The following is a 26,479-nucleotide window of genomic DNA, read 5'->3' on the forward strand; positions in this document are numbered from 1 at the left end:
CAAGATTGAAAAGGAAATTAAAATGCAGCTGAGTGAACAGGCCTTTCAAACACCTTTTTCCTGCTCTATTCAAACTTGAATTCTGCGGTGGTCGCAGGCATCGTGGGAAGTAATTTACGGGAGGCAGGCTCTCAGGAGCCATCGGTTACGTATGAGGAGACCTGCACAAGCGCCGCAATCTGGAGCCACTGAAGAGCGTTGAACACCCCGCTGTGGCCTGAGCTGCGTCCCTGCATGGGCGGAAGTGGAGTTCGGTCCCCGCGCCAAAAGAGCTGTTCAGAAATATCTGGGTCCAAAAGGAATGGATGCACAGCTCTCTGTTATTAAAATCTCCTTTTAATATATTTGCAATCCAAATTGGAACTCAGTGCTTTATGTGGGCATGCAACTTTGGGTCTTAGGAATGGATAGATGTGTTGGGGGAGGCAAGAGGGGTCCTGCTGACTGTGTCTTTGGTTCCTGTTTCTGAGCTGGGATACATGGCTCTGGCCTCTCCTCAAAGAAGTTTGAGCTGTTGACCAATTTTGCCAGTGACGAATTCTCTCAGACCAGGAAAGGCACAGTGCATTTCCATGTAAAGTTTCTTCACTGGATAACCTTCTATTCCCAAGTGAGGACCTTTTGAGCTTTCAAACATCTCTGTGAAGTGTTCTGGGCAGGACAGGATATCTTTTTTTCTCTCTCAATTCACTAATAATTTATTGAACTCCTAATATGTACCCAACATTGACCTCAAAAGTTTTACTCTGTTGTTAATGGAAAAGAGGGGAATATAATCATAGTTATCATCCTAGATACCAGGCACTTCTTTACACAATTCTCTAAAGTAAGTATCCTTTAAATAGAAATTATCCCAATTTTTACAGATGAGGAAACTGAGGATTAGCAAGATTAAGTGACTTTGTTCAGGGTCACATAAATAAACCACCTGTTGACAACTTGCTTCTCTAAGGACAGGCGATGGGCATTTGGATACCCAACCAATCAACTTCTCTGAAAAAAAGTTTTTTAAAGGGTAAGTAGTTCTCTTTCTGGGATCATTCCTGTCCAAAGACCCTAGACCCTAACAGACTCTCTTGGCTGGAGGATTCTAGGATTCAGGGTTGGTTCATACTTGGGCAACTATTAAAAAATAGCAAGTGTGGTATATATATGTATACACACACACACACAAACACACACTGGGATACTAATCAGTCATAAAAAAGAATGAAATAATGCCATTTGCAGCAACATGGATGGACTAGAGACTATCAGAGAAGTAAATCAGATAAAGACAAATATTATATCATTTGTATGTGGAACCTGAAAAAATGATATGTATGAAACAGAAATAGACACAGAAAGCAAACTTATGGTCACCAACGGGGAAAGGGAGAGGGAAGGATAAATGAGAAGTTTGGGATTAGCAGATACATACTACTATATATAAAATAGGTAAACAATAATGTCCTATTGTACAGCACAGAGAACTAAGTTCAATATCTTATAATAAACTATACTGGAAAAGAATCTGAAGAATATATATGTGTAAAACTGAATCACTTCCCTGTACACTAGAAACTAACACGACGTTGTGAATCAACTATACTTCCAAAAAAAAAAAAAAACAACACCAAACCAAAGGGGGTAAGGAAAAAGAGAGAAAGAAGCAGAAGGAAGCAGTAGGAGCCCAATAATAGTTATTACTCCCCAATTCCCACCCCACTTCCTGTTCTCTACCTGCCACTCCCTACCTCTCAGAATATTTCTCTCATCATACAAAGAGAGAGGGAAAAGCCAGATGTATTTATGAGGGTCCAAAACAAAAGAATGTAGGAGTTTTTTGGTTTAATCTGAAAAAATAATGAAAGCTAAGACACATCTTTGTGTGGAATTTCTTCAGCAGATTTGCAATGTCAGCCTCACCATGTCTGTTTAGACCGGGAATGTTTGAGGTGGAAGGAACCTCAGAGGTCTAACACAACTCCCTCATTTTACAGGCAAGGAAACCGCTCCAGGTAAGTTGAGCTGCATCTTGTCTTGTCTCAGGGAAATAGACTTCTGCAGGTTCCTAAGAAGCAGGCTTTTCTTGCTTGACAAAGGTTCTACTGGTCAGAGAGAAAAGTAAAATGCAAATTTCTAGATATAATTTTTCTGGACTAACCTCAACTTGAGTCAGTTCTGTTCCTACAGGTGTAAGAGGCAGGCTGCAGAGTATAACTGACTCCAATAAAGGAAGGCAACTGGGGTTGCGTGCATGCGTGCTAGGTCACTTCAGTCATGTCTAACTCTTTGAGACCCTCTGAACTGTAGCCTACTGGCTCCTCTGTCCATGAGATTCTCCAGGCAAGAATGCTGGAGTGGGTTGCCATGCCCTCCTCTAGGGGAGGGGATGCCCTCTAGATCTAGGGGATCTTCCTAACCCAGGGATCGAATCAGCGTTTCTTACATCACCTGCATTGGTAGTCAGGATCTTTACCAAAACTGCAGCTGAGGCTAAAGTGAAATAAATTTAGGATCCATATGAGAGAAAATTCCTGAGATTAGGAGTAACTGAACATCTGAATAGACAGACAGCTGATAATGGTAGTGGAATCTCCTTTTCTATCTGCCTGAATTGGCAAGGGAATGGATTGGGTGGCCTTTTAAGGTTGCTTCCTGTCCAAGGACTCTTATTGAGTTAAATAATATAATAAAGGTAAATCCAATCTGAAATGCTCCCCAAGCCAACGTTAACTGGAATGAAATTTTATGAGGGAAACTTCAGTTAAGCTTCTAGCTTCTCATTTCTTTCCCTGACATGCAGAGGTTAGCAATGTGAAGAAGGGAGGCAAGGTAAGAGAAGACAACAGATTCAGGACCTTCCAAAAGACAGAGAAAGAAGACCGATAGAACCGAGGCAGCAAGGTACTGCCCCTGAATTAAACTCTGATATATTAGCTTTTAGTAACGAGGAGGGGAAGAGGGATTGGTTAAAAAAAATCCAGATTTGGGAAGGTCCCCATGTTCTTCGGTATCTCAAAATTACAACAGCCCTGGCAACCACAGACAGCTCTGTACCGCACAGCCCCTTCTAAATGGAGGAAAGGGACCCCCAGTGAGAGGCCATTAACAAAGGCAAAAGACATGCAAAACAAACAAAATAATCATGGCCGAGAGAGAAGGCCAGCAGACAGTCTGGCTCTGTCCCCCCCTCCTGCTGCAGGCACCTCAGACAATGTAAACAGTTAATTTGTTCACCTGCAGGCTCTGGGCAAACAGAGGCCTGGTCACACCTGAGTGGATAACTCGATTACCCCTGTAATGCCAGCGTGGTAATGTACACAAATTCTATTACACGGCAAACCTTGCTTTCGGGCATTTGAAATACCAATCAGGCCAATGTCCACTCCCTTCTTTGCTTTCAATTTATTCTTGGTGTATTGGAGCTGCACCGGAATGGCACTAAGGTGGGTGCTGAACTCGGAGTCTGGAAGAAATCACTAAAAGATTGTGATCTCACTCAGCAGGGATTGCAGGCCTCCCGCTGTCTCAAAAAAGGCTGGATCTGAATTTGGTCCTAGTTCAAAGAGGACTTGTAACTGCTGAAAGCTATCTTTGATCAGTCCTGGTCTTTTTTCTAACAAGCTCTGGTATATTTCAGACTGAGACAAACATCTGGCCAAGGTAATGACATTCACAGAATAAAGATGAATGGCAAATGATGGGTTATTAACACAATGGGTTTTCAATTTTTCTTTATGGAGTTCACCTGAGTATGTGTGCTAAGTTGCTTCAGTCGTGTCTGACTCTCTGAGACCCTACGGACTGTGTAGCCTGCCAAACTCCTCTGTCCTTGGGATTCTCTAGGCAAGAACACTGGAGTGGGTTGCCATGCCCTCCTCTAGGGGATCTTCCCAATCCAGGGATTGAACCAGTGTCTCTTACATCTCCTGCATTGGCAGGCAGGTTCTTTACCACTAGCACCACCTTTGAAGCCCATGGAGTTCACATACTCAACAATTAAAGAGCAAATTGTGCCCCTTTCAAAGATGTATTTGTTGATATTGATTGTCCCGTAGAGGGAGAGCTTTTTAACAAGTTTATTTTTCAGGAACAGAAATTTATTTCCTTAGTCCACCTGTATGGAATATGAGCAGTCTTTCTCTACAAAGATGATGCTACCGATCCCTCAAAGAGTAACCCCTAAGTTCTAAATCTTCTTCACACTGGTGATGGATCTGAAACAATCTATCTTATTTTTTTGGCCCATTCTTTGGTATTCAACAACACCATTTGTGAGGTAGTTACCTGTGGCTAGGGGCTAACTTTGTGACTGAGGAAGAGAATAGTTAGCCCTTGCGCGTTGGATTCACTATCTTGGCCTTACAGCATTTACTCAAATCAATTGACCTAACTAGCTCTGACTTCCCCCTACATATGTAATTATATTACAGTTTTGTTTATCTATAAATGAAATAAGGCAGCTGACCTAGCTAGAATATTTTCAAAAGTACTTTATTGTAGTAAATTATGTATATGGTAATGATGTTTTAAGCATCACATAGACCCTTTTAAAAAGATCAAATTTTGATTGGCATGGTTTTGGTATTGTGTCTACTTTATTGTATTTTTTAAATTTGGAAATTAGTTCCTGAATCTGAATTTTCAAATAAACTTTGACAATTTTAAAAACAATGGAGATCTACTCTGTGTGTGAGGGGGCCATGTAATACACACATGAAAAATATATGACATGGGATAATTCTGGATGGGTGACTACATCATCAGGAGTGAGAAAATCAACTTTTGATCTGAGCCCCACACTCTAACCCTTACCTTGCTCAGAATTCGGATGAGGTCACCTCGTTGGAAGGACAGTTCATCTGACTGGTCACCATGGCAATCCCATAGGCCCTGGTAATAACTGGCATAGTCCACTGATCAAAGAGAGGAGAAATCAAAGTTAAAAGGACCCTGTCTTTTTCTACAGAGCCCACATTTTTGCTGCAAATGGAAACAAGCTTCTGATATTGGCCCTAGGAAACCTAAGATTCAAGGGGTTTGGGATGAGATACAACCAAACACTCAGCAAGACCAAATGACTGTGGGAGAAGGAGGTTATTAACTAACATTAAATGTTTACGGATCATCCTTAGTCAGATGCTATTCAATAATATGATAAATATATTCATTTATTAATAAAAGAAAACCAGGCAGGTAATTTTCCCCTTGGTTTATAAGTAAGCAGCACAAAGAGATTTTCTGTCAGACTTTCTTCATACAGGGTATCTAAACTATCCAGTGCTTCTTTTTATCTTGCACTGAAGGAATGAGATGTCTCCAACTTCTGCCTGTTTACAAGAAAGGCTGAGTCAGCCAGCACAGGTCAGCACCGCGGCCTCACAGGTTGGCCTCGTCTGTTACACAGGAACTTCATCCTGCACTTCCCACCCAGGTACTTACTATATGAGGCAATTACCAATAAATGTGGAAAAGAATAGCCCAGTCCTTAAGTGGAACCAAGTGGGTGTCTCATCCATTACAACTAAATTCTGGGTGGGCTGGCTCTTTTCCAGCATCTCATTTGTAGACCCTGAGCATGTCTTCCAAGATTTATCAGTAAGCCCCCTGGGGAACAGAAACCAAAGTGATCTGCATTAAAAATGAAAGCAGCTGAAGACGACAACAAGCTTCAGAAACAGCTGGAGAGATTTACTGGCTCCTCAGCAAGGCTAGATGGCAGTGATGCTACAGGACAGGCATTGATTCTTAACAGTGAAGAATTCTGTATTGATCTTCTTCTACCCGGAAAGGTTAAACACTGGAGTACAAAGTGGGAGAGGATCTGGGGATGTGAATGGCAGGAGTGCTATGCCTCCTGGACCAGGGCTAATGTGGCAGTGCCCGCCACTTCCAGGGACACTGTGCATGAGGACTGTACGCAGAACACCCACAAAAGGTGACATTCCCGATGACAGGAGTTGGGAGCCCTGGTTCTAATCAAACTCAAGTGATTTGGGGGGCACCATATTTTGCCAGTTTCCACCTTTCCCTTCATTTGTCTTGACCCTCCAGTGAGAGTGATGGTGCTGGTTGTTAAGGATGGGATAGGTGGAGAGAAGTGGGCAGTGTGGGGACAGAAGCTCTGCCTATATTTGCTTTTTTTCTTCTTGTTCCTAACTTATGAGCAATTCAAAGAATAAAGGTACAGAAGAACAAGATCCTTATATGTCTCTGGGAAAGAACTTTAGTAGGAACCTTAAAGTGTACAAAACAGAGGAGAGACAGAGCTATTTAGTTAAGATTCAGATATTGCAAACAGAAGTGAAAATGTTAACCATATAGAAACTCAAGGATATTTTGTTTTCACAGAAAGTGTTTATATATTCAGTAGACAACAGAGGGCAGCAAATAAGATGACTGCACTGGAAACATTCTGCCACAGAGTTAAGAACATGTTTGGGAAAAAAACCCATTGGGAAAAAATGCTAATTACTGAAAAGACAAGGCATATTTTGGTAGGGATATCAGGGTATGAAACAACAGAAAAATATCAGTTCCTGAAAAGTGAAAGTAGTTTTCCCAGAGGATATAATGCATTTTCAGTTGTAATGGAGTAGATTATTCATACCAAGATTTGGGCTAAGTTTAGGAATGAAAAGTACATTGGCATCAATATGTTTTAAGGATTTATATACAGTAAAGAAGATAATTTTATAAAAAATAGACTTTTAGAAAACATCACTTGAGGTTTTCAAATTGTAAGACTTATAAGTTATCTTGGCCTTTTCTGGCCTAGCAGATGGTCACTGTGGTGTATGCCCCCCACGTGCCTGGATGTGGACTAGCTCCTTGATATGATGGGTACCTTTTGAGTCTCTATGTAGAAAGTGATTTGATTTTGGGTATATAAGACACCTGTGGAGAACACCAGGAAAAAGAACTATTCTAAAAGCGCAGCAGATTGTAGGGGATACAAAAAGCTAGAAGAAAAACAAAAACCTTCCAAGAAAAACTAAAGGTGGAAGACACTTTCAGTTCTTCATAAGCTAAAGGCCCAAAGAAGATAGAACTCAGGAATCCAGGAGATCGCTTAGCCTAGTTCAAGAGCTGGAATCATCAGAACCATAACAATGCTGCTTTGGAAAATAAGCAGAATGAAGGATAAAAATGGGGAGGAGGTTGGACTGGCAGTCTAAACAGAGGTATCCTGGTATGAAGGAAATCAGGGTGGAGGAATGCCTTAGCTGGACAAGATTGAACTCTATTGCAGACTCCCAGTTTAAAACAGGTGACTGGCATTTATGTGTATATATGCACACAACTTCACTACATTCACTCTTCAGCCTTCAGCAAACATGCAAGATGCTGGGAATTCTGCATGGGCCATACACACGGTCCCTGCCCTTAGGGCTGCCATCCAGCAGGGGCGGCACCATGAAACAAAGTCACACAACCATTTATTTATTTATGATTGTGATGTATCTGCAAACGAGAAGCTGAGGGTCTGTGTATAACAGGGAATCTAACATAGTCTGAGGGATCAGGGAAGCCTTCCCTGAAGCTTTAAGTTGAAAAACAAAAACCTGATCAAACCTCAAAGAGGGGAAGAGGTAAGACCATGGAGGGCTTTATTCCTGAAGCTTGGTCCCAGGAAGAGCTTGAAGGCTAAGAGTCTGCTGGGCCAGGCCAGCTTCTCCCTAGGCTTGTCCAGCACTCCTATGAACAGAGGATGCGTGAGGAGACTCGGATGTCTTTAGACCAGTAAGGAATTGGGAGCCGGAGAGGGAGGATTGACTCTCTGGGAGGGTCTGAGGCTCCTTTAGGTTTACATTCCTTTGGCAGCAGTCTGAGATCAGAAATGGTGCAGCATTCTGACCATTTAATTAATTCAGAACATCCTCATTCTCATTTTGAGGACATTATTCCATCTAATTATTTTTTTCCAGTCTGTCCATTTGGAATGAAAAACAAAAGAATAAAGCTTAATGCCAGCATTTCTCAATGTCTCTCCAAAAAACGTAACTCTGCACTAAATAAAGCCTGGTAATTCAAAAGCAAAGCACTAATATATTCAGCATAAAACAGACAGAGGACCTAGAGCAATAATGACACCACTAATAACTAAAACAGTTATAACAATTAACAACAATTACAATGATAGAGAAGCTAATGGGTATGATCACAGCATTTAAATTGCTAGCAGAGCTGAGGAGGACTTTTACTAGAGGGAAAAAAAGGGGCAGCATCTTATTTTTTTTTATCCCACGTAAGAGAAGCTATGCCCCCAAGCAGGCAAAATGTCCTAGGAGGAATAGAAGCAGAGCAAGTTAAAAATATGTTGTTTTTCTCTCTTTTCTAGGTATTTATTGCAAAGCATTTGTCATTCCACACCAAGTCTTTACAACCAGTGATAATGTCATTTCTCTAGTAACGGAGGCCAAGTTGGTGCTACTATTGACAGAGTTGCTATTTGAAAATGAGCCACCATGATGTGGAGAGTTCTAAGGTGAAAGGAGCGGACACGGTTCTGCCTGCCCCCTTCCTTAGGGACAACAAAGCTTTCCAGAGTTCACACGTCACTTTGGGTTTCTGTTTGAGAGATATTGGGTAGCTCCAGAATTCAAGCTGTGACCAAGGAAAAGAGGCTAAAGGCAAGCCAGCATGTTGTTTACATTTTCTTGATAAGCAAAAGGACTGTGCCAATGTGGCCCTGGGTATAATTACTTAACAGATTATGGAAAAGAGACAAAAGGAGAAGACAGATAAAGCCAGTTCTTACATGAGAAATGGATAAAGAAGGCCAAAGCAATGGCCCATTGGAAGGGACTTGAAATGTTCTCTAGACCAGGCCATAAAGGCCACTGTGTACATACAGTCCATTAAGCAGACTCAGTCTGATAACTTATTAGCTATTTCAGAAAGAAAGAGACACAGAGAAAAATTTGCCAAGCTCTACTGACTATGATACCAGAACAGGAAAAGCCACTAAACAATACCATTTGCTTGTTTTCATAGCTTTTCAGTCTTTGAGTTTTGAAATTATTGGCCTTCTCTGGTGGCTCAGATGGTAAAGAATCTGCCTGCAGTGCAGGAGACCAGGTTTGATTCCTGGTTCAGGAAGATGCCCTGGAGAATGGAATGGCAACCCACTCTAGTATTCTTGCCTGGAGAATTCCATTGACAGAGCTTGGGGGCTACAGTCCACAGGGTCACAAAGAGTCAGACACAACTGAGTGACTAAGACTTTCAGTTCTGAAATTATTATGGTTCCTAATGTTATAAGAATGATCTTGGTGGGGTACATTCACAGATTCTAATTTTCATCTTGTGTGTTCCTTTTATTGGGGCAAAATTATAGCTGGGTGATGATCCACTCATGTTTGGTCTTGGAAACCAGGTCTCAAAAAGTATTAGTAAGAGCTGCAAATACCTCTGTGGATTCCCTCGGTTTCTTTTATGTAATAATTTAGGCCATTGGCAGCCACTAAAGTGGAAAAAATGCCTCAGAAATGGAAAGCTCATCAGCAATCATTTTTCTGCAGAAATGACTGAACATGGTCTCCTCCTTGGCTGAGTTTGCCCATAACTTCAGAGCAAAAACAACCTGTTTCAAGATCTTCTTTGGTCAGAGGTTTGACATTTCTAAGGATGATTCACGCCTCCAGCCCTGCTTTTGATCTGACATGGCATAGCCAAGCAAATGGCCAGTTGTTTTCATACAAACAGCAGAGATTGAGTTTTACTTTTGGCTACCTGGACATGCCTTCTCATGATAGAGAATGGAGAAAAGCTATCATCACCAAAGACACTTAGTGTTAGACCGTTAGGCTGATGGGTTAGAATTTAGTGAAAATCTGAGGTGTTGAAGAGTCACTCATTAGAATAACCCTGTTACTAACAGTCAAGCTGTAAACCGAGCTCTTTATAGATTGAACAATCAATACTACAAGGCTGTGATAGATTTTCTAGGTAACAGAATAAAATAAAAGAAATTACATCTTACAGGGTCATTAACACCCAACCAGGCTACACTGAATTCTTTTTTTCTCTCTCTTCTGATAAGATCCTAGTTAGGCTTTAAAAATGTTAGCAATTCCATCAGGGAAAAAGCACAGCATTCCAGGGAAAGGATCCCTGAAATAGTGAAGAAAAGCATGTGGATTTTAAAGGTAATCCTGGTAGCCATGGTATCATTTAGGAGAAAATACTTTTCCCCCTCAAAGGGCATGTGACACCTGACTTGCCCAAGTGAACCAAACTTGTGTAGCTTGCCTATTATAGAAGAATTTACACTGTCCTGGAGCTCTTGCCTTTTATATGTCTACCCTTCCCTCAAACCTCTATATTTTATTGTTTTAAAGCTAAGTGATGACACCTGGATGTTACATATTTCTTGCCATTTCTATAGCTCCTTCGTAGAAAGGCATCATATAAATTCAATAAATAAAAAAGTAAATACAATAATAATAAAAATTCTTGCCTCAGATTCTTCAGAGAGAGGGAAAAGGCCTCCTTTGCTTTTTAATCCCTAAGTCACCAATCATTATAACTGGTGGGAAGTATAAACCATAGAAATGTATTTAGAGCTCACTGCTCTTTAACAACACCTATTTCGGAGGCAGAAAGCTTGAGGAACAAAGGTGTTTGTTTTTTTTTTAAGAAGTATGTGAATTATAGCTGTTGGAACAGTTAAGAGACAAATCTCTCCTCACTCTTCAGACTGAACCTTAGAAAGAGGAGTGGAGGGAAGAAATAAGACAGGGGAGAAGTCTGAAACTGAATTTTAGGCTTTTGCCAGAAGGCTGCTGCTTCCTGAAGGAAGTTTAATGTAAAGTAAGAAGCTTCTAGTTACTCCACCCACGCTGTCTACACAAAGTGCTTCTTTCCTGCACCAGTGAGGGAAGTTGGTTGAGAAAAGACATATGTGGGATATGGGTTGGTAAAGAAACAGACTTTTGTTGTTGTTGTTGTAATTCTGTACAGCAAGTAGAACAGTAAAAAAAAAAAAAAAATTCACAGAGGACTTAATCACAAGCGCTAACAGTCATGAGGTCCTTACTTGAAACTACACTAACATTCCTGTCATACTTGCTTCACTTCTCTTTGGCTTTGGCTCGTGACTTCTGATGCTGCCTCTTTGCTGTCTTTTCTCTCATTTGGAGAAGTTGGGTCCTTCACTAAACCTGTTACATATTTACTTCCCATGAGAATTCACCCAGGAAATGGGCTTTGCCGAATGGATTAGGAAGAGAAGAAAAGGCACGAGGAAAGGGAGAAGGAGGAGAATGGGAAAAGGTGGAGAGGCTGGAGAAACAGAAGGGGAAAAGGATGGAAAGAGGGAAAGAATCTCTAGGCTTAAGACTTCCATAGAATCTCAAAGAAAAAGTCAGCCAGTATCTAAATCAGTCACTTCCAGGCTCTGCTGATGGCATAAATGTCCTTGAGGTGGCCTGTACATCATGTATTCCTTTATAGACAATGATAGACTAGGACCTTGGTCGACTTAAGGGGGCTTTAGAGGGGCATCTGACCTTAGAAAGGATGGGCTGACTAACAGACTGAAGCATGGTTAACAGTCTGGGATGAATAAGATGTAATTTTGTATTCAACAAACCTGTTACATATTCATTTCCAAATGTGCCTGGAATCAAACCAGGCCATCAGAAGTCAGCATCACCAAGCAATTCTATCCTTCACCCCCACGCTCACTTTTCAGATCTGACACATTTCCATTCCCCTCTGAACTTGCAATCTCCGGGCCTCTCAGACAGGAGACATTTCCATTCTTTCCATTCTCAATCCTCTGATCTTTTAGAGATGAGGCAATTCTATTTTCACTGTACTGATTTAAGAAATACTGATAGGGAAAAATAAATATCTGGTTCGGCTTCTCACCCTCTTTAGGATAAATCTTAGCTGTTCGGGGAACATTAATTAACGTGAATGGGTGGTTACTTTTAAGGTTAAGCTATTTCCCTGTCCAGTCATCTTATTCGGGGCTGTTGAGGTCAACACACCAGTACCCTCTTAGTTAGCTAGTCCAGTAATGTTTGTAATCAGAGAACGGTGCTTTCTCCGGTGGGAAGCCCGAATATCCTCCCCAGCACCTGCACATTTTTGAGGCTCTCATACCTCCTTTTTGCTGAGTGCCACTCTCATCCTCTTCTAGATCATGCTCTTCATCTGTGGGGATAAACATGATCAGCATTAGCAATTAGTGGTCAATAGTCTGTTATTTGCACTGACGGGTCTTCTTTCTCTGAGCTCAACACACTCTCTTCTTTAAGGCAATAATTACCGTATTCTTTTTAAAATTTATTTATTTTTTATTTAAGGATAATTGCTTTACAGAATTGTGTCGTTTTCTGTCAAATCTCAACATGAATCTGGCATAGGTATACATATAGCCCCTCCCTTCTGAACCTCCCTCCCATCTCCCTCCCCATCCCACTCCTCTAGGTTGATACAGAGCCCCGTTGGGAGTTTCCTGAGCCATATAGCAAATTCCCGTCGGCTATCCACTTTACATATGATAATATAGGTTTCCATGTTACTCTCTCCACCCCCTACTCCCCTCTCCTCATGTCCATAACTCTATTCTCTATGTCTGTTTCTCCATTGTTGCCCTGTAAATAAATTCTTCAGTACCATTCTTCTAGATTCCATATATATGCGTTAGAATACGATATCTATCTTTCTCTTTCTGACTTACTTCACTCTGTATGATAGGTTCTAGATTCATCCACCTCATTAGAACTGACTCAAAGGCATTTCTTTTTATGGTTGAGTAATATTCCATTGCATATATGTACCACAACTTCTTTATCCATTCATCTGTTGATGGACATCTAGGTTGCTTCCATGTTCTAGTTATTGTAAATAGTGCTATAATGAACAATGGGATACATGTGTCTTTTTCAATTTTGGTTCCCTCAGGGTATATGCCTCCATGTTCTTTTTTAAAAAATCATTTCTCATGTTCAAACTGGCCTTCCTTTCTTTCCCTCTCCATTCATTCATTCACAAACATTCTTAAGTGCTTACTATATGCAAGACATTGCACTAGGAGCTGGAGATGTGGTGATGGACAAGACTGGTCAGCTTCCTGCCCTTGTGAAGCTTCCAATCCACTGAATTATTTAGGTGCCTATTATTAGGATCCTAATCCTCTTTCTCAGACCCGATTTCTCCTTCCCTTTGAGAATTCTCTTCAAAATGTGTTATCTCCATGTAAGTATTCAGAGTTTGTATGCATGAAGCTAAGCACATGTTTAAACCCTCTGTGATCAATTAATCCTTAATATATCAAACTTTGTTCAATTGTTACAGAAGGTGGTCATATACACAGTTTTATGTTCTTGGTACTTGGAGCTTGTACCTACCTTTTTACTGTTGTTATTCAGCCTGCCTCATTCATGAGAGTGTGAGCTCCTGAGGGCAGTTGGAATGAATGGCGGGTACACAATGACTTCTAAGTCAAGGCCATTGTCTCACTCCATCCAAGTGTTTATAGAGTCAAAGTCACAACACGATTTCTTACCTTCATTAACCTGTTTCATCCCAGACTTTGTATTACCTGATAGCATGAGAACTGGGTCCTTATCAAGAAAGTATGGGTATCAGAATCATATTAAGCTGTTCTATATGTGGGGCAAAATGCACAGAAATATACATGCTATTCTCCTTTTCATCACTACCACCCAACACACACACACACACACACACACACAGAAACACACACACACAGACTCAGAGAATGAATGGGGCATAAAAAGCAACATTTTGAGGGTTGAATACTCAGTTTCTTCTGGCCACATGTACTTTTCTTTCTCTTTTGAATCTGAAGGCACTTACCTGTCTTGATCCCCATAGTTATACCTTTAAATGGAACTTTTGAGGTGATGGCCCAGGACAACCTCCCCTTTAAATATAAGGTTTATAGGGCAACATGAGTTATGGTATGTCAGACTAGGAGAAGTAAACTCTAGGCTCATAATTAGCGTAAGAGTATGTAACACTACAGGACATTAAAGAATTACAATTAATTTCACATATAAAATGAAATAGTTCCCCTGCAAAAATTTAAATTAATATTGTTATTGGGATTGATACTTTGGGAAAGAAATCACGTGACTAACATTTAAATAGGTATATAACATATATATATAATATAAGCCTGCCCTACAAGGTCGCACAGGAGAAGGACTCAACTCTCCTAATCTCTGTGCATGATCCTGCAGCAGAGAATTTCCCACTCACTGCCTGTAGGGCTCCCCCACCTCTCCATGAGGAATTAAGGATGTGAGATAATGAAGGAGTGAGATCAAATATCAGAAATAGATCACACTGAAATAAATCACATTTAACATCATTCTTTGCACATTGTCTTCTTGTTATTACCTGCATTTCCTTCCTTTCTCTGCTATGATGCTTTTTCTTTTTGATGTGGGACCAATTTCGCAGGATTGAAAACATTCAAAGAAGAGTTGGTATGTCCTCCGTTTTAGAGATACCCAATAATCTGGACAGAGCACAGCTCTTTTGCTGATATCAGACAACTTAATCACAAAGACCAGTAATTTGCTGTGCTTAGGCACTTTTGCAGAGAGGGTTTATTCTACCTCTGCTGTCTGTGCGCAGATGTCTCTTCCTCCCAATTCTAATCAATGTAAATTGGGTCAGATCTCCGCTGTGAATTACAAATTGGATCCGAAGTTGGAGGGTCACTGTGCCTGCTACTCCACCCCCTTCCCATCACCATTAGATGGGAAGCTACACCAAAGATCTTTTCTAAATAAATCAGACTTTATTGTAAAACTCGGCCACTGACGAGACATAACCTCATTAGCATTGATTTTAAAATAAATTATTGAAAGTGGCTTGCCTGCTCTTTGCATTTGTAAAATAGGAGAATGTAAATGTATTTGCAATGATAAAAATGAAAACTAAAACTTGAATCTTTTATCCTTTCAGGCAACATCACTTAAACCAGTCATGATACAAAAATGGAAAAAATAAAACTGCTTTATGCAGTTCAATTACAGAACAGATACTCTGATTTCCACTGGGCCTGTAGAGTCACCTAGAAAGAAAGCAGAATATTGGCCACAGGTCTTACATATCATTCATCACCGTTACTAAGCGCTGTGGTGGTGCAAGTGAACCAGGACGCCCCAATCCCTATGTCTATCTAAGTGTCCTTCCCAGGTGGTTAAAAGCAGGCGTCAGAGTAGGAGCCCAGCCACTGAAGTGAGAGGTTGGGTGCTGTGTCTCTGCGGTCTTTGAAGGAGTAAGTATGGGGACCATCACCTGGTGAAGGCAAGTGCCCTCCCTCCACAGCTAGATGTGTCCTCTCAGCATCATCCCAGTTTTAGAGTAAAAAGTAAAAGTAAAGCGTCAGTTGCTCAGTTGTGTCTGAGTCTCTGAGACCCCATGGACTGTAGCCTGCCACCCTTGCCGGGATTGTCCAGGCAATAATACTGGAGTGGGGAGCCATTCCCTTCTCCATGGGATCTTCCTGACCGGGGTCTCCTGCATTGGCAGGCGGTTTCTTTACTGTCTGAGCCACCCAGGAAGCCCCCAGCTTCAGAGGGCACCACACAAATAGCGGAAGGCTTAGCTGCTCAGTCGTGTCCTACTCTTTACAACCCCATGGGCTATAGTCCACCAGGCTCCTCTGTTCAAGGGATTTATTTTCCAGGCAAGAATACTGGAGTGGGTTGCCATTCCCTTCTCCAGGGGATCTTCCTGACCCAGGAATTAAATCCAGGTCTTCTGCATCGCAGGCAGATTCCTTACTGTCTGAGCTACAAGGAAAGCTGAGGTGTACAATTTATCTCGGATCTGTCCGTGAAGTCAAACTGCTATCTTTCAAATTCCAAAGTTAAGAAGACTGATTATATGGCAACAAGCAAAAAAACTCTGCTCACAAAAGGGGGTTAAACAGCCAAATTTCTTTCTTTTTTTTTTTTTCCATCTGTAAGGTGAGACTTTAATTTTAAAAAGATTACTTTGAAAAAAAAAAAACTTTTTAGGCTAAAGAACTTGTTGAATTTCTGTATAAGAATATTATTAGGCTTTTTAGCATGACATCTACTAAAATACATCTTCATTTAAGGAGGAATTAAAATTTATGTGCTGCTCAACTTTAAACAGTAATAGATTATAATGGTTCTTGCTCCTAACAGCGCATGTGGGAACCCAACCTTACACAGGCTTTAAACAAATTAACCTCTAAAGATTACTGTCCACTTATTACATTAAATGCTCTACTTGATTCCCAAATATTTCATTTCAATTGGGAAAACAGTTGAGGAAGATTCTGTTAACTGTGTGAATGTGTAAGAGAACCATGGGGTATCACAAATGAGCATCAGTATCCAGAGAGTTGACTTCAATCAACACTCTTGGCACAGTGTCAGGGACACTAATGAGAGGCTGAGAGGAACGGGACACTGACTCCACTGTGGGGACCCCGAGAGGAGCCAGCTTCCTATGATGCCTAGCTCCTTTCTGAAGTGCTGCTCTGACATCGGTTGAACTGGGAATAAAATTTTTAAAATGACTAGATAAGAAAGAGGGAGGTCACTTCTCTCAAGTAAAGCAAAGTGACAGAAGCTTTAAAAATGCCAAACGTATCAGTGTGCAACCAGATGTCAAGGTGCTCTGGTGACAGATGTAGCAGAAATGCAGATAACCTCGAAGCGCAAAGGGAACAGGCGAAAAATGGAAATAGAAACCACTCCACAGAATGCATAGATATGTTATAAATCCATGGATGCTACAGCACCTCTTCAAACAACATGGCAAATAGGAGCATAATGCTAATAGCACATTTAATTCTCTGTTGTATAGCTGGTAATCTCAACTGTTACCTCAAAATATTTGTATCCTATCTCCAAGGTAGGATCTTGAGTCCTACATATTAAACTCAATTTTTGCTAACTGCAACACTTGGAATACACTAAATTTCAAAAACCATAATTGAGCACCTACTAATTGGAGGAGAAAAACCTAAATACAAATCCCTGGGGTAGAGGCTGAAGCAGAGCTCAGCTGCAGCTGCGTCTCCGGGAGGCCGCCACTGAGGGGACTCAGAGGGGCCCCTGTCACAGACTGGGGGCGGGGATTCAAAGCAGAAGAAAATACACGGTTCCAGTTTTGGTGCTGGTCAGAAGTAGGTTTGTCTGGAGCCAGGGGTGCATAGGACCGAGGGGAAGAAAAGGCCAAGAAGCTCGGAAGGGGCCTGATGGTAGCTTTGATTCTTTGATGTGCCCGTCATGGAGCCCTGCTTTTCCATGAAATTGGAACTTGTTTCTTCACAAACTTCGTACTTTTGGTGTCTGCTTTTCTTCTTTCCTTAGACTTCTTGCTATCATCACTCCCCCTTTCTGTGGGTCTGGACAATTGTATGGGGGAAAAATAATTCCACAGAATGGGTTCCATTTGTCTCAAATGAAAAAAATACCCGGTTATCTGCTTTATTATAAAGCGATCTGGTTTCTGGGTCTATAATGACCCTCCAGGGCAGTGCAAGCAGCCTCAGAATGCGCACAGACATTCCCAGGGAAGGCGCTTTGTCTCTCCATGTGCCCTCCTGAAATCTCTTTAGACAACACGGCCAGATTCTGTTGCTACTGCAGCTGCTGTGAGGCCTCAGTTACAGCTCTTCAATGGTCTCAGGTGCCTTGCTGGATTCCAGGCTCGAGGCCCCAGACAAAGAGAAACCTGATTAAAAACTGTCCTTTTATGGAATCTGGAATCATGAAACTGCGCCTGTGCTAGACTGCAAAATAATTTTGGGGAGGGGTGAAAGAGGGTTCAGAAAAACCTTTCATTTTCCACATATTGCTTTAGTATTTCTTTGTTGGTAGTTCCCTACAGTTTAATCTACTGCAAATGAGATCTTTAAAATCAAGGGCTGCCATATTCTTAACATGGATGTTCAGAAATCCCAGTAGATAACAATCTTGAAACCATATTATCTAGGACTCACATTGTGGTCTTGGGCTGAAAACCTCGAGTGCTCTGGCTTTCCCTCAAGGGAAGGAGAGTGCTAGCCATGTAGCAAATGCTAATTATCCCATGATTAATGTGATGTAGTGCATTTAATTTGATGATCCATACACTATTTTGATTAGGAAAAAACATTTTTGTATTGACTTGGTATATGTTACAGGCACTTTTCTTTCAAAACTAGGAAGTCCATCAAAATCATATTCTGGAAGGGAGGAGATCTCACTTAAACAGCCTTTCCCATAGAGACAGTGAGGCTGGTGTAGGCCCCATCCCAAAGAGGAAGGAGAAGCAGATATTCTCTACAAAGCACATTTACCTGTTACAGTGAGACATGTTTTAGAGGCCCAAGTCATTTGACTATTGATGAGTGTGCAACATTAGCACAGTCCCACCTTACTGTCAATTGTCCCTCCACCCAGCACCTGTCTTCGCAGTAAAAATGGGCCTGAGCAGAAGGTGCGAGCCACTTTCCATCTGCTCGGGATTTTCAGTTTCACCTGCTTCACACATATCACTGAAAATGTCCAACCGGATTGTCTCTGGTCTGGTTGGAGGAGATGGGGAATGAGCTGATTCCTAGGATTCTTCAAAGAGGCAACACTTTCTGTTTAAATGCCACCAGATGGAGAATAGCCAGCATTTCCTGAACGCTGCCTGTTTGCCAGGGCTCTCAGTGCCTTATGCATTCTGTTCCAGGCTTCTCATACATCCTTTGTGACAGCTACTACTGTTATTCCCATTTTACAGCTGGCAAAACCACACCTGAGAAACAGGGCAGATAACTTGCTCAAGGCCTCACAGCTGGCAGATGGCAGAGCAGGTCCATCCTGACCCAGAGCCAGTGCTGTCACTGTGACATCATGCTGTGTCTCACATGTCACTGCTCAGGGGGTGGTCTTCTGAGATGAGTGTCAGGCTCCCTCACATCCTCTCTCAATTCCTCCAAGACAGGGAGGGTGGCACAGGCAAAACGAACTGCAATTTCAGAAGCAACAAGCTGAGTAGCACAGACAGGAAGCTGGCTGATGGAGACTCGTGTCTGAAATAATTGCATCATGATAAAATGCCAAAATATCCCAACTTCAATGCAGTCTCTAAAAACTGTGATAGACAGAAGCTTTTGGGAAAGAACCTGTTGGCTGGGAACAGCCCTGTCCTTTAGAAAATAAACCAGCAAGTTGACTGCTGTTGCCCTAATCTGGAAAGAGACCCTGGTTTTCCCGTGATGTGGCCTTCCTCACTTCTGAGGGGCAGTTGTTGTAAGCACAGGGTAAGTGGCTTTCCTCAAGAAAGTACACCAGTCTCCATGCCCTTGGAGTCCACTCCAATATCCAAACTGGCGCGAGCTTTGGGACACTGGGCGGTGCCACGATGGCTGAGGGTAGGGTTTTCAGGGGCGTGGGAAGGATGGTTGCTAAGAAATCAGTCACACATTCAGCAACCCACCTGGGGCTAGGTTTTATTTTCTGAGACACCTTTCCCTTTACTCTCCTTTGCTCTGTGTGTCTGAGCATTAGCTCCTTTCTCCCTGCTCCTTTGAGAAGTAAACACGGGCACTAGCAACCCTTCTTTGCTCCACGGAAGACTGAGTGGCTCTGTGAGGTTCTCCCAGAGCACTCTTACACAGCTGTGACCTCAAGTGGAGTGTTACCTGGATATCTCCCCCAACCTGGACAGCAGCAAGTGGAATGTGAGCTCATCAGAAACCTCTGGACAAGTTGGGGAATACATCTCCTTTTAGGGGTTGTTGTGATTTAGATCCATTTCTGCACCCTGCTGTTGCAATGGAGCAGACTGTGAAAGGGAAGATTCTCAGAGGAGCTGTGTTTTAATGTAGCAATTTGATTCAATTTTCCACTCTATAAAATTACCCATCACTGCTCGTTGCTTTCTAACAGACACCTTCACTCTTAATTTAACAATCCTATCGAATTCTGCCAGGGAAATTGGAAAAATTTATCACCTGTGAAATTTTATTTTCCTTTGGTTGTATCTGTTTTTGTAAAACTTCATTAACGACGATGACTTGCTGAGGAAATTATCATTTTTTTTTTTTAACTTCAGACACAAGAAATGGCTCGACCTCAACCAAGATATCATTTGCATAATAAAACACAACAAAAAGACTGGGGAAGTTGGGGACTGGCAGAGGCTGGAAGTGCTGGGAGAAGAAGCAGGCTCTTCTTGTGGGTTGGTGACTGAGTGTGTGAGGTCCCAGTCAGGAGGAAAGGTGTAGCCACAGCCCTGCAACTCAGGAAGCAATGACGTGGCTTCTCCCCAAGGGAGAGATGAGCATGGTATTGACAGGTTGAACCCTTCTCAGGAAGCCTTGAAATGTCAGTTGCATACTAACAATATTTTTAGTAACCAGTCCTGACTTCAGGGGCCTGAGTGTTAGGTTCACCTCAGCTCCTAGGTTCATCTGGGATTGAGGTTTAAATTGCTATAAATTTAGACTTAACTTGGATTTCTCAGTAGAGCACTGAACTCCTGGCAAATTTCCACAGGAGCGGTCTTTCTGAATGGACTTGAAGATTCAGCGTTCCTGTGGTCTAACTACCTCACAATTAAAAGGCTCAGGCTTCATTTTTTGCACAGTCTGACCCCCACTGTGCTCTGCACTGTTTAGCAGCTGCTGTTACCCACACAGGAAGTGGTTGGGCGGGAGCAGTGATGACTACACAATTTTTGAGATGCTGGTTATCATGCCTTCGGAAAAAAAAGAAATACATACAGTAGACCTGGTGTAATGGTGGGCAGAGGACACATGTTAGGTCTATTAGCAAGAGATGTGATTTGATTCATGGTATATCTGGACTAGGCAAGGGTGAACTGTGCTCTGTCAAGGCTTTACTGTGTTACTGAAAAGGCTTGTTGGTGTTTATATTTCTGCAGTCTTTACATATCCTTCATCATTTGAGGTGACTTTCCATTATCCTCACAATTACACAGAAAAGAAGTTCAAACTAGAGAGTTTTGATGAAGCTCATGGTGAACCTATGAGAACCAGCATGAGTATTCTTGACTCTTGAACCTGTTGATGTTTGTAATAAATTACTTCATGTGCAGAGATAAAACATACTCCCCACCCCCATCTCCCTTCCTGCCCCCAGGGCAGGGCTTCTGTGCTGGGAATCACGGAAGCTTCCTTGCAGTGCCTCCATCAGAGGTTTGGCTTCCTCTGGAGCTGTCCAAGTTATATTCTTCTACCAGGTCTAGAGTCTTTAAACGAGAGGAAGGTAATTAGAAGACGAAATGTCTCACCTGGTAAGATTTCATAAATATCTTCTTCTTTCTCCCTCATAGGCTCTTTGAGCCCCACGCTCCCAGGCAAGATAATGGGTCTGCTTTGGGAACCAGAATTTGAGGAGTCAAAACCATCGATATCATCGTACATCTCTTCTTCTTCCTCTTTCTCCTCTTCTTCCTCCTCCTCTTCCTCCTCTTCATATGGAATGGTTAAGGAGCTCAGGTCTGTCAGGGCAGAGATGAGAATGAATCAAGATAGGGTGAGAAGGAAAAGGACAAGGCAGGGAAGGAAAGAGGGAGAAGGAGGAGGAGGGATGAGAATAAAACATGTCAAAAGAAAATGAAACACCAGGTTAAGTGCTGTTATTTCTAGTGCGGGACTTGGTGGCAGGAAATCTACAGAAAAGGCCAGACTAGCACTGCATCAGGTTTAAACCATCAACATAAATCCTTCCTTGCAATAAAACTTGATCAGGATGAAGCAGCCCTGAAAAGTATGGGTGTGTGAGAGCACATGAGGTAAAGGGAAGAGAATAGGCCAGAAGAGGAAATGCCAGCGTGCTTCGCGCTGCTTGTCAAGTGGAAAACTGGGAGGGTGAGTGATGGCCAAGGTTCTCCGGGGTGCACGGAGCCTGGGAACTATGGTGGCTTCCATAGGATACCTGAGCTGTCAAAAGCTCATTCATCTCCCCCATGGTCTCACTGCAGAAATTTCAGAGAGGTGTGCTTGTAAAGAGAAAAGTGGGCAAAAGTGGAAGAGGAAGAGAAAGTGGGATGTGGAAAAATATAACGGTAATACAGGACCAGATGGAATGGCTGAGTGGTGTGGTTTCCATGTCCTTTTGCAACTGTACAGTCTGGCTGACCTTAAAACGGGTCACCACATAGAGGACGCTGAGCCATTACAGCGCTGGGGGCACGGGGCAGGAGAGGGAGATTGCTTTCTTATTTTAATGGGGAACTGGGAAGGTTCATTCTCTGAGGCGCAGTATAGCGTGCTCTCTGAAACCCTGCTGAGGGGCCTCTGCAGGATGGGCGAGAGCAAGCAGGGTGCTCTGGGGAAGAAAGAATAGAGAGACATCCGATGCTCATTTCGAAATACAGTGAAACTGTTTGGCTTGATTAGGCTTTTAATAAAGATTTTGCAACTATTTTCATCTGAATTCTGGAGCCACCTCATATGAGGAAGGGATCAAAGACACATCTGTGGCTTAAACCATATGTTATTATTTTGTTTGTTTTAAAATAAAATGGAATGAATAATTTCTTCAATGTGGGATTCTGAAAGTACCACAGGGTACAGCTCAATAAAGCTGCTTGGAGTTTTATTGAGGTTTACACACTTAGGGGTATATTACACGCATAAATCCAAGGCACCTAGATGAGAGCGTACCCTGTAGTCTCACCATCAATGTTCATGTTTGCCTAGTTCTAGTCTATTATACGTGACGCTCTTGGTAGATGCAATAGTTTGTTCCTGTGATAGTAAAGGCATAAACTGAGTAAAGCAGGCAATTGTAATTAAAGCTCTGGTGCTTCCTTCTTTTTTATCCACAATAAAATCTTATAGCAGAATTTAAAAAACTAGATGAAAAGGCTTGGTGTTTTAAGTTGATGTTCTTCTCGCTAGGTCTTGGATCACGTAAGAAGTTGGTGCTTCTGCCTTTCTGCAGAGGCAGGGTCCTGCCATGAGGTATGTGTACCATCAAGAGGGTTATCAATGTCAGGTGACAGACTCTTGACTGACTGCTCCTACCTGCTGGGCCCCTCCCAGACAAGGCTGCCTGGGCCCCATCACTGCTGTGCCTACAGGCTGGCCAGCAGAGGGTACTCTAAGAGCAGTCATTTGACATCCTCAGGCAGGACTCTTCCCAGTCAAAGCAAAGAACATTTGATTGTGGTTTCGGAACAGCAACTTGTTTTTTGTGTCCAATGTTCTTAAAGGTCACCTAGATGAGTTTAGATTTCTACTTGACTAAAACTGGAAGATTTTGAACCTAAATCACATCTAGATGACTTTGGTATCATGTATTTCTTTTCCAGAATATAAGGGGTTATGAGACACTGAATTGAGCAGAGCTGGTTTTTAGCATCTCTTTTCTGGTGATTATAAATATTACGGACTTGCCTGTAGGTAGGTGGAAGAGCTAGAATGATACTAGAGGTCACCTCCAGGTTGATGGTTTCTTTTCCTTCTGAATCACATATGGTACTATTTGTTGTTATCATGTGAAAGATAAGATAGGGAGAATGGGCAGATAAAGATATATTGAAACCCATGGATTATAGTTATGCTATATTCAACTTGAATTGAAAAAGGACTGAAATACTGTTTCTGTAATAATGATACTTACCCTTTAACAAGAAACCTATTTGATCCACCCAGTCTCTGGCTTCAGCTGGACTAGAAGCTGTAAACTAGAGAAAAATTAGTGAATTAGTGTATCACTTTCACTAAAATTTCTGTGAACCCTTTAAAAAGGGAGGTTCAAGGGGAGGAATCTTGTGAGCTGAACTGCAGAGTCAAGCAGAAGGCTCAGAATTCTCATTAACTCTCAGATTCCTGAGAATGAACACTTAGAACAAAGATCAAAATCCCACTCAAAGTGATTTTTCTCCTTCAGTAACTTTGCATACCCAAAGTTGACAGCTGGATTTGAATCCAGAATTCATGTTCATGTGCATTCATTCATTTGATTACCCATTCATTCATCAGGCATTTATTGAGAACAGTTTACAGAGAAAAAGGCAAACCCAAACTCCTGACTTCAGATCAACATGTCAGTTTTGGAGACGGCACACACTCGTGACAAGGGACACTACAAAGCAACTGCGTTTGCAAACAGCTGGATGTTGAGAGAAGACAGGGAGCACTTATCATCACCCATGGTAAGCCAGGGAGGCTCGCTGAAGTAACACTGTTTGGGTTGAATTTTTAAAGAGAGTTGGTGGAAACTGGTGGAGGGAGCTGAACATTTCAGGTAGGGAGAACCAGCTGCCAAAGATTAGAAATGAGACCATCAAGTATGGGGAAGGTAGGCAGATCAGCTTGACTGGAGAACAGTAACAGATGAAGCTGGAGAACTGAGGGTCAAAGAAGAACTGATGAAAAGGCTTTGAGTATGAGGAATTCAGATTTCAAGGGCAGGTGGTACAGATGAAGCCACTGTAAATTCTAGCGAAAGGAGAGGGAGATTCTGTCAGTTGTTGTGAGTAGGACAGACTGAAATAGGGAGAAATTAGAGACAGATCAACTAGAAGGCTACTTAACTAGTCCTCTGAATGAAGTGATAGGGACTTAACTATTGTGATGGCTGTAGAAATAAATCAGAAGGAAAAGATCCAAAGGATATTGTAGAGGAAGAATCCACAGACTATAGTAATGACTTGGATTCAATGGGCCAAAGAAAAGAACTAAACAAACTCTACATCCTGATTCACAAACAGGCCAGTCAAGCATCAGGCTTTAGTAATTTCTTATTTTAAATGAATCAACTTGAAATGACTGTTCCTGGAAAACATTTTTATTATCTGGTCATTAGGGTAAGATAAAAACATGTGTTGTATAAGAAACCTAGATTCCTGCTTAAAACTTATTAATAAATATTGTCATTCTTGATTTCTTAAAAATACTTGTCTATAAAAATGACTAGGAAAATAAACAAATTTTAAAAAACAAAAAATGACTAGGAAAATTGTTTTAGATATATAAATTTTTATCTGGGCCCTGCAAATCAGAACTTACTAATAAAAATATACAGATCTATAAAAAATTCCATAGAAAAGTTTGGTTTAAAGTAAAAAATTTCTTTTGAAATTACATAATTAAAACCTAGGTCATTTTTACAAAATAAGGGCTAGGATACTGTAGAAACATGAAAGGATGAGTGCTGAGAAAGACTTGAAGGGTCAAAGGGTTATGTAAGTGGTTAATATTAACCTTAGCATGGCTTTTCTCTTTTTCTTAAGTCAGCTAAAGTTTTTCTTAAACTGTTTTTGTAAAACTGTGATAAAAGGAGCCAACAAGGAGGGAACAATATGTGAATACACCCACACAATATATGTATTCAATTTAAAAGTATATTTTTGGTGAAAAATCACTATATTCCCATATTCAGACTTTTTTGGGCCTTTTTAATTTTATAATTCATTACCTATTATATTAAAATATATAAAAATGAACACAGTGAAGACTGTCTCTCTCACCCCCATTCAAGTCCTCTAGTTCCTTAGGAGTCACTATTATTACTCAGGACTCATTGCTTCTAGTATCTTAGAAATCTTTCCAGAGATATGCAGTGCATCTACACACAGGAAGATTATTTTGGATAGCAAGATGAATATGTGACAATGAATTATTTCTTCACCCTACAGTCAGATTTCTCTTTTTCTGGATTTCATAAAAGGAAGTGAAGATAATCAGTTGAAAAAGAAAGAGAGTGGAAATTAAAGCCATGGAATTAGAGACTCTGAATGAAGAACTGGGTTGTGTGCCGCAATAGACAAGACTTTCACCTACAGAATGAGACTGGGAAGGGAAGGGATGAAGAGACAGAAGCCCGGCAAAGGCAGGATCTAGGATGAATGTGGCAATAGAAGGGTGGGCACGACACAGCGAAGGTGAGGACGTGTCAAGAAAGAAGGTCTTGGTAAGAAACGACAGGTAACAAAGGATGGCATCCAGCGTCACAACCACAGCTCACATGCAACATGGAACAAAACTGCGACACTAATGAGGATCTCCATCTCCTCGGCTCATCCTACCTCATAGCTGCGCCTATCCTGGGAGGTCAGCTCAAAGCAGGATTCTTTCTTGGAATCTTTTCGCAGGTAGGGGGCCATCCGTACACTGTAGCCTTTAATGAGGAAGATCCCTTTGGGCTGCTTGCCTGCAAGACAGGAAAGCTTCCTTTATCTCTAGAGAGATGCAACTGCCAAGGGAGGGCATCTTCTCTGGATGTAAAACAAAAGCACAGAAACAGCTGTTACCTCCCTGAGGAACCACAATAGTCGAGGAAGGGTTATTAGAGAAGCTTAAGAAGAGGCTACTGTGACAGCCAGGCAGAGATCACTGCCAAGCTAGGGAATGCAACGTGAAAGATTATTTTGCCAAAAGAGTACAGCAGAGACAGAGAATTTATCAGAATGTTAAGAGATCTATAATAAGAGAAAGAAGAAATTATTACAGCGGGGAGAGTATGGCTCTAAACATGAGGCTCTTGAAGGCTATTATAGAGCTGAAACA

The 26,479-nt window shown here is 41.6% G+C and overlaps 1 protein-coding gene across 2 annotated transcripts in view; it reads right to left on the reverse strand.

The window, feature by feature from the left end:
* SKAP1 (src kinase associated phosphoprotein 1) overlaps nucleotides 1–26,479 on the reverse strand; it is a 295,603-nt gene that overhangs the window by 18,911 nt on the left and 250,213 nt on the right. For both annotated transcript variants that reach the window (XM_065909373.1, XM_065909372.1), the window contains exons 7-11: nucleotides 25,999–26,123; nucleotides 23,589–23,652; nucleotides 21,250–21,459; nucleotides 12,100–12,150; nucleotides 4,801–4,901 (exon numbers count right to left, since the gene is read on the reverse strand). In XM_065909373.1, coding sequence (XP_065765445.1) covers nucleotides 4,801–4,901; nucleotides 12,100–12,150; nucleotides 21,250–21,459; nucleotides 23,589–23,652; nucleotides 25,999–26,123 — 551 coding nt within the window. The remainder of the gene's footprint in view (nucleotides 1–4,800; nucleotides 4,902–12,099; nucleotides 12,151–21,249; nucleotides 21,460–23,588; nucleotides 23,653–25,998; nucleotides 26,124–26,479) is intronic.

Source organism: Muntiacus reevesi, chromosome 18 (genome assembly GCF_963930625.1).
Source record: "Muntiacus reevesi chromosome 18, mMunRee1.1, whole genome shotgun sequence".
Taxonomy (NCBI): Eukaryota; Metazoa; Chordata; class Mammalia; order Artiodactyla; family Cervidae; genus Muntiacus; species Muntiacus reevesi.